Source organism: Pterocles gutturalis, unplaced genomic scaffold (genome assembly GCF_000699245.1).
Source record: "Pterocles gutturalis isolate BGI_N339 unplaced genomic scaffold, ASM69924v1 scaffold3337, whole genome shotgun sequence".
Taxonomy (NCBI): domain Eukaryota; kingdom Metazoa; phylum Chordata; class Aves; order Pterocliformes; family Pteroclidae; genus Pterocles; species Pterocles gutturalis.
Genome location: NW_010109942.1, coordinates 21,146 through 30,033, shown reverse-complemented (window position 1 = coordinate 30,033; position 8,888 = coordinate 21,146). Strand labels below are relative to the sequence as shown.

General features: G+C 50.1%; 1 protein-coding gene across 1 annotated transcript in view; it reads left to right on the top strand.

Annotated features, from left to right (window-relative positions):
- KANSL1 (KAT8 regulatory NSL complex subunit 1) overlaps window positions 1-8,888 on the top strand; it is a gene marked incomplete at its 3' end in the record, with an annotated part of 74,432 nt that overhangs the window by 44,405 nt on the left and 21,139 nt on the right. Inside the window, 1 exon segment of the mRNA XM_010073127.1 lies at window positions 4,224-4,365. Within this exon segment, the coding sequence (XP_010071429.1) occupies window positions 4,224-4,365 (142 nt within the window).

The window sequence follows — 8,888 nt, the reverse complement described above, 5'->3', positions numbered from 1 at the left end:
TGCCACCTCTGAAACGGGGACACTGCTGCCTGCCGGGGGCACCTGGCTCTGGTCGGTTTTGTTTTCTGGAGTTGATTTTGCCATTTAGGATAACTGCTTTTAACCCCCAATCGCCTGTTTTTTACTTAGGGAAGGACTGGAGCCCGTCCCAAGGACTTGGGCTGATATAACACAGGATTTATTTCTCTTCCTCCTGCTCCTAAACTAACTGCAGGTTTTTAGGAAGAAATGTTTACCTCTGAGAATTTCTCATGTTGATAAAGTTTCTTCCTGTGGTTTCCTAAAGGCTGCACAGCCTTTCTACTGGAGAGACGAGCACGGTACAGCACATCTGGGAGCCCAGCATCTGGGAGCTGACCCCACAGCAGGATTTGAGCTCTTGTGCCGCGGATGGGGAGAGGGATCCCCTTCTTCCCTCACCCCTTCCCGTGAAGCCCCCCAGCCTCCCGCGGTATTTATAACCCCGTGGGCTGAGCTTGGCTCGGCTCCCTGTTCATTATTCCTCCTCCGTCCCAGCCTCCTGGCCCTCTCGGGCACCTTCAGGGCCTGTGTGGGTTCCCTCCGCGCGAGATGTAAGGCTGCTGGTTCCGCCCGTACGCACTATTTACAACAAGCACCATCTGCCGAGGGTTGCGGGACGCTGTCCTCGTCGCCGATGTCCTCGTCCTCGAGCCGAGTGCCACAGCAGGCGAGGGGCTGTCGCTCCCGTTGCGGCATCTGCTGCAGCCGCTTTCCTGTGCCTGCAGAAGGGAAATGAGCCTACCTGGGAAATTGTTGGGATTTTTTTTAAGTATCAGGTCCCTAAATAATTAATTTTCTGTGCTGGGGCTGTTCCACGAGCTTACCCTCCTGTCCCAGCTGGGGACTGTCCCGTGCCATCCTCTGGAGCCTGTTCTGTGCGAACGCTTGCAGTCGCGCAGAGCGCTCCCGTGCAGCAGCACGATGACCGTTTTCCCTTGGAGGACGCAGGATTTCGCTGCTTTGCTGCTGCTCACGTTACCCCCTACACCAGCTCTGCCTCCCGAAGCACAGGACCGCTCTCGAGATGAGCCGTGGCCGTGCCAGCCCGCTTGCAGCACCACTCTGCAGCCATCTCTTCATCTTCGGCTCAATCCAAAACCTGGTTTTGAGCAAGTGCAATAAACTCTTTTATGAATTGTCCTGTTAAAGTCCTTAACACATCCTTTAGCAAGAAGGGAGGTGGGTTTCTCTCCACCCGGAGCAGGATGCCTGGCTGAGGTTTCAGCTGGCCGCCGGTGCTGACCGCAGCGACTCCAGGTGCTGTATTTTGTGCTTGGTTGCTTCTTTCTAGCGCTAGTCGAGAAAATAATCATTCTTGGAAAATATTTGTATAGAGATAAAAGCTCAAGAAGCTCCAAAGCTTGTTATCCGAACGCTGATCTATATGAGGAAAACACATCCGTGTTGCTGACAGCACGTCGCAGAAGGAGGGTGTAATGGAACTGGCTCTGAAAAAGGTTTAATTCTAAATATAGAGGACCACGCTGGGCTCTGCACTGCTTTGGAAAGCGAGGCTGAGCCATCATTCTGGATCTTCCCCTTCTCCACCTGTGCCGCAGGGTGTCAGAGGATGAAGTATACGTTACTGTTTCGCTTTCTTGGTTTATTTTTGGTTTAAATCCAGTGGGGTTTTTTTTTTTCCCGGGGTAGGATGTGTCCTGATTGTAAGGTGAAGAGCAGGTTTGCTGCTGCTTCTGCTGCCGTTTCACTTAGGGATCTAGATGGGTGTCAGGTGCTTTTTATACTTACTCGGGATTTCTGTGTGATCTGAGCGAAAGAATGAGATGTATTTAACCGAGCGGGCGGTGGTGTTGTAACGTTGCAGAGGTGAGCAAAGGAGCTGGCGGTTTGGAGGTGCTCTCAGCAGCTTTCGACCTTTTTTTTTTTTTTTTTACCCGATTATAAAAAAAAAAAAATATTCCTGATGGTATATGGATTCCCAAAGAGCAAACTGAAGCCTGCTGAGATCTGGCTTTAGAGCCCTAAACCTCCCAGGGTCCAGGTGGTCTGTTGCATCCAGAGATGCTGAAGATGCCAGGAAAGCAGACACACCATTGCAGAGGTCCTTCCTGGGTTTAAGCTCTAAAAAAAGATGAACTCTTCTCCAGTATAATTGTTCTTAGCTTCTGCAGTGAGAGTATGGTAGGATTTCACTGGAACTTGGCCGGCAGAGAAGTAACATGTTCTGGAAAGCCGTGAGGACGCTGTCGATCCTGCCGTGACCGAGCCGGAGCAGCGTGGCGTTTCCAGCGATGCTCAGAGGAACGTCTCCGTGAGCTGCCTCGGGCACCTGTTAGGCTCTGCTGGCTGTATCCTCCCATGGGAGCGTTAAGATCTGCCCTTGCTTTGCCATCCATCTACAATAAATATTAAAATTTACACCAAACGTAAAGTCAGCGTTGATGAAAATAGAGCAGACACTTTGCACAGGGAAATACTGCGGAGAGAAGGACTTGAGCTCCTGAAAGAGCTTGGAAAATGGTCTTGGAGAGGGCTGGGAGGACTGTAGGCAGTGGCTACAATCGCCCCTTTTGGTCTGACCTCATCTGAATTGGCACTGAAGCGACGTCGCCCACGCAGCCGGGAGGGAGGTCCAGCGAGAATATGGAGAATGTGTCTTATTCTAAAATGTTGGTGGGTTTCATTTGCAGTTCGAAGGAACCAACTCCTCCTTGGCAGGGTATTTCTATCAGTTGATTTGAAACTTGTAATAACCCTGGTGTAACCCTGGTGCCTTTTTTTTTTTTTTCCTTTTTCTTTTTAGGCAAGTGCATTTGGTAGCAGTATGCCTAAATAAGGGCAGATGCATAGGAGGCGTACATTTGTAGATTTTTCTAAGAACTTGGTTATTGCTGTTGCTTCCCATCTCTGCAGCTGGGAGTGCTTCAGCAGTAAATCTCACCTACCGTCTGCTGCTTTTGCTATAATTTGGAAGAAAAATCTGGACATTACTGTGGCTCCCCTGCCCCGTGTGCTATCGCTGGGTTCCAAAATGCTCCAGGAGGAAGAGGAGCTGGACAAAGGGAATTATTTTGTGATGAATTTCTTAATTGCCAAGCATCCAGATGTGCCCAAGGCTGTGTGCGGTGGCCGTGGATTTGTGCGTGCGCTTTCTGCTGGCGCTTTGTTTCTCCGCCGTGCGGTGGTTTCCTTCCTTTCTGGGTAGCCTGAATAGTCACCCACCGGAATCAGGGTGCTCAGGGTGTATTTTCGTCATATCTGGGCTTTTAATGGGAGAGAGCGGAGCTGTGGGTTTATGCCTGGCTGTCTGTGCGTTCCTTTCTGCCCTGCAGTAGGGAGTAAGGATGTTTTTGTGACAGTTGACCGTAAGATGCGACGGTGTGGTCCATGCACTAGTGAAAGCGTATTTATCTCCCGCAGAACCCTGTTTGGTGTTGGCAGCAGGATTACAGAAATCAGTCCAGAGTCACAAAGTGTGTGGGTTCCCCCACGCACCCACACATGCTCCTGTTCTCTCACTTTGCACCTCTGAGCCCTGAGACCAGGAGTTGTCGTTCACTTGATAATTTCCGATGTTTTTTTCCTGGCTTCTTCCTTCGCTCGGTCAAGCCGTCGGATGCAGAAAGGAAGTTTTCTGTTGCTCGCTTTCCTTTGTAACATCTCCTTGCAGGGCAGCAGCTTGTGTAAGGCGCCGAGAGCTCTGCTGCTCGTCTCCAAACAGCGGTTACGCTGCAAACCCAGCGGTGGTGTGTTGTGAAACTTGCCACCGAGTTTTAATTGTGGCCACGTGGTCCGCGCTGGCGTCCGGGCGTATTTTGCGACTGACGACAGAGGGATTGTTTTAAAGAGCCTAAGACAAGGAAGGGAGGGCAGACCGAGGTGTTTTTTTTTTTTCTCCAGGTCTTGGAAAAGTGGGTCTGGCAGATGTGGCCAGGTAGGACTGGAGAGCTGCTGGCTCAGCGAAGCATGGAATAGAATCTTAACGCTTGCATAGGCAGGACTTCAGTCGCTGGGTACCAAAAGTTGTTGTAATATCGCTGTGCGGACGCATGGCTTTATAGCACGTCTGCAGTTGGGTTGGTAATGATTAGCAAGGGCTAGATGGCATCAGTCGTGGCGTTCAGAATGTAGCTTTTGATCTATCTGTCAGTTCTGCTAGGTTTTTTGGTGGACTGTATAATTAAAATCACACTCAAAATAATCCCCCCCCCCCCCCTCCTTCCCTTCTCTGTTTTTTCCAGGAGGCGAAGGGCAGAGTGGAGATGGGCAGCAGACCGTGCAGCCATCGTCAGTCGCTGGAATTGGCTCCAAGCCCACGTCTCGGACCTGGAATACCGAATCCGGCAGCAAACGGACATTTACAAGCAGATTAGAGCCAATAAGGTGAGGACCGGGAGCGTTTGGTAGCTGTGATTTTCTCCAGCTGCCTCCTAACAGCTCTCTTTTCTGATGCAGTCAGGAGTGCGTATGCAAAGGCTGATGCTTTTTTCCCCCCCTGCATCTCTGGAAAAGCATTTTGCACGGCTGGGGCCGATTGTCATGCTGTTTGGCAGGGGGTCAGTGTCATTCTTTTCCCTGTAACGTGACGAGAGCAATACCTTAGTTTGAAGTCAGGCTTTGGGTGCTGAGCAGAACTGGTGCTTTTGCATGCGTGTCGCTGCTCTCTAGTCTTTCTCTTTTTTATTTCCCCCTTTCTTTTTTTCAAACCTTCCTGTTCTTTTTTGGGAGTAGCTGAAGATGGGGATAAGGAACAACTCACTGGGGAAGGGAGGGGACAGGGGAAGAAGTCAGCTTCGGATGCTGTCACATAACACAGGCTTAAAATTGAGTCTGTATCACAGAAAAAGACTGTTTGTAGGTGCTGACCTTTCTCTGTGGAAGGAATTCTTTTTTTCAGACTTGCTCTCAGATGGCGGGGAATGGGGGAGAGCGGAGAAGGGATGAGGAAGGATGTTATTGAGACTTGTTCAGGCACGCGCGTCGGAACGTCGGGCCTCGGAGGGAGGAATGTCTGGAGCTCGTGGCGAGAAGGGTCAGGGTATCGCAGCAACGTACAGATCCTCAGGAATTCAGAGTCCGCTTCCCAGGATGCAGGGGAGGGAGGCTTCCCGGTGGTTGGGAAGCAGAGGCAGGGAAGGAGGCTGGGCTTTACCCAGCTGTGTGCAGAGCCACGCTGATGGGGTGAGCGGGGGCTGTAGTGGATGGGTGGAAGCGCACGGCTTGCTGAACATGACCGAGATGAGAGCAAAAGGCTTCTGGGAAGCAGGCTGTGTGTCAAATTAATGAACCAGCTTCAGAAGGAATCGTCTTCCTTCTGTCTTAAGAAAGCCGACCATGCAAAGTGGTTTTTAAGAGTAAAACACAAAATATCTGAACGTTTATATGCTAAAGGTTGAATAATGGAAGGAATGAGAAAATTCATCTAATGAAGTGGAAGATTTGGTGCTTTCACCGGAGGATGACAGCTTGACAGCCTCGTGAAGTGGCCTGATAGTGGCCACAGGCATCCCGTGTGTTTGTGTCTGAGGTTGCAGTCTCTAGGTCTGAAAGGAGAATGTCGCGGTGCGGTGTCGAAGTTGAGAAGTACAGCTGAGGTTGCGGAAAAACAGGATGTCGTCTTCTTTGATTTGTTCAAACAAAAGCTCCTCAACTGCAGTAACCCCATACGAGAATTTAAGATAAAGTGTGCCACTTGCAGTCGCAGAAGATGGGCAGGGTTTGGCGGTGGCTGTTCTGCCCGGAGAAGGAGGCAGGTATTGAATGCCGCGTCTTGTGAGACGTGTTCTGTTTTCATCAATGAAAAACTCAGATTTATAAAAGCAGCTTGGGACGAGTATAGGAGACTAGAGAAAGCGCATGTTTCAGCAGTACAAGAGTCTTTTTGGAATGGATTTGGCTTCACGTTGTACAAGGACAACAATTAAAGAATTCGTAGACACCTTGTTTTTCCTGTCAACATAACTCTGGCTTCTTTGGCCAGGAGGTCCAAATGTCACCACCGCAGGCGTTCAAAGTTGCTAGTCTTTTTTTATTCTTATTTTAAAATTACTTTTATATGTTAAGGTTTACATCCCAGTGGACCCTTCAAGAAAGATGCATTCCTTTGTCGAATCAAAGCAAGAGAAAGGACCAGGTGGTCGAAAATAACCTTCTGGTTTGAAGGTGCACCGCTGCCTGGGTGTCTCAGCAGTAATTGTGTTCTCAGCACATTGGGATCAGCTCGGTCGGAGCCTGGTGAGATGCGGAGGAGAACAGCAAAGCAGCGAGCGTGTGGTCAGAGTTAGTTGAACTGTGTTTTCTGGTGCTTAAAAATAGCAGGCTGTTGTGCCTTCGGTTTTGTGTTGGTTTTTAAAAGTGTGTACAGGTAATTTCAGGGCGTGGATGTCCCTGAAGGTAATAAGGTGGTTTTGGTGCTTTGTTGGCCCTTTTTTAGGTGGGGTGTGGCAGGGTGCTGGTTCCCCCCCACGCAGAGGCTTTGCACCTCCCTGCAGGTGTGGGTGGCAGATGCTTCATGTCTGAAAAGCAACAAACAGCATTTTTCCTCTCTTTCTGCGTGTCTCTTAGGAGTTTCACTCTTGGATGGAATAAGAGGTAAATTCAGGGCTTCTGCGGGGATTTTGCGCAGGGACAGACTCTCGGGTGAAATACAGTGACGGTAACCCCTTAAAGACGGGGTTGTTTTGCACATTGTCTCCGCAGAGCCAGGTTCAATTTGTTCCTGGACCATCTGAGATGGGTTCCCTGTGTTTCCCTTCGAGCTTTTGTGTACAGCCTGTCCCGTGGGGAGGGCTGTGCCCTGCTCGGAGCTGCTGAGTCAAGAGAAACGCGCGATGGGAAGGGTGGGATGGGGCTGCGGAGGAGCCTGTTCCTGGAGGAATTTGCAGTTCTCACGGGAGTTTCCTGTGGCTGCAGTGGTATGTCGGGCTTAGGGCACGGTAAGAGATGCCACTGTCCCTGTGCAGGGCTGTTCAGGACACTCAGTCACATTCTGATGTGTCGTAACGCCTGTCAGTCCTCTCCCTCGCCCGTTAGTCCCTTGGCAGAAGTTTGCAGAACTGGGAGATATCCCAGATCTGTCTCTGTGAGACCTGTACGATTGACTTCTCGTTAATACCATAATTAGCGATAAAAATGAGAGTAAAGAAGCAGCAAACTTGCCCATAAATGGGAAGGGCTGCTTTTTTTTTTTTTCTTTGTTTTAGAGAATGCTGGTGAAAAGCAAGTATTGTGTGACCTTGGAATAATTCACACATGCTGCTCCTTTCCCGTTCCTGAAAGGGCATTGGAAATTTGATGTTGCCCTTCTACTTCCTCTCTGTTATTCAGAAGAGTATAAATAACGGGGATTTAGAACTGCCGTCCAGCCTGTAGGTCCGCAGAGGCTGTCCCGTGGGCTGGGAGCTGGGAGGAGGGCTGGCACGAGCAGCAGGTTCGGGCAGCACAGCTTCTGCACGAGGGCACGAAAACCAAAGCTGTGGCTGTCACAGGCTGCGTTAAGCATTGCCTCTGCTTCCAAGTCACCAGTGAAAGGACCTGCTTCTAAACAAATACAGAATGAATTACTGCTCCTTCCTGAGGCGTGGAGCTCCTCGTCCTCTGCAGCGCAGGCAGACGTCCCTGGTGGCTGTTTCTGTTCCTCGTGCCCGTGCTGCCCCATCTCATTCTCTCGCTGAGCAGATGAGAAGCCCGAGTGCTTTCTGGAGCGTCAAAGGAAAGCAGTTTCCTTGGTTCCAGTTTTGCATTCAGTCCCAGTTTCTCCCTTTTCCCTGTCCACTGTTCCCAACACCTGCCACCTGCAGATGCCCGACCTCTGTGCTGGAGGATGCTGAGGATGTTCTCGGAGCAATGATGCCATGTGCTGGGTTGCTCTTGGAGAGGGATCTTTCAAGAGCAGAGGAGAAGCACAGCAGTATTTGATTGAGTTCAGGCTTCCAGCCTCTCTCATCCCCTTAACCTCCTTCTGGGGTGCCTGAAAACTCCAGAAAATCATCACCATGTTTATTCTGGAAGCTGGCTACGTCCTCACTGCTGGTCAGAGGCTGAGTACAGTTGTATTTAGTTCATGAACTGTTTTTAAATAAAGTATCCCTGAACTACGGGCTACCAGTGTCATTCTGGAAAGCCACCAGTCTGATAGAAGATTGTGTCAAGGCATAAGATCAGCCCCATGACCGACTTCCCCGGCCATGTGCCGCAGCATTGCTCACTAAGACTCTGTGGACGTTGAGGGAAGCCTTGCAGCTCTCTCCAGATAACGCGTCCAGGTTCCCTTCCAGGCTGACCTCCTTATGACACACCGTGCAACCTCCAGAATTGTTTTCAGATGACTGATCCGCCTGTTCTGAATCTGAGCAGCCCTCTCTGTAGTTCCTTGTTGGACCAAATGCAGACTGGTTCTGGCATGTCTTTGTCCTGCGCTGCATTCGTGGCTGTAGGTTCCACCAGCTCTCTAATCCCTTGCACGTTTTCGCCTGCTGTGTTATAAAATAACTCAGAAGATGCCTAATTGTAATGATTTTATTTTACTTTGTGCTGTTCAGAGAGAAGGCAGTCCTGCCTTTAGAGTAAAACATAAACAGGACAGCATATGTTAAGCCTGATAAAGCAGCGCTCTGCCGCGGCGCTTTGTCCTGCGAGGTTTATAGCAGTGCCTTGTTTATCAGTGTTTTTCTTTCCTTCTTGAATTTTGTTGAATATCACTTCTTTGAAAAAAATCTGCTCAGAGTAACAAGTTTGACTGTAGATTTTTTGGCACCCGCTCAAAACTGTTTGCTCGGCTGCGGCATCGAGCTGCGCTTTGTACTGCGAAAGCCGCCGCTTCCTGCGCTGCGCTACGGCAAAACCTTCGCTCTGGTTCTGCTGGCTCTGGTTCTGCTGGCTCGCTGCTCGGTGCAGGAGCAGGGGAG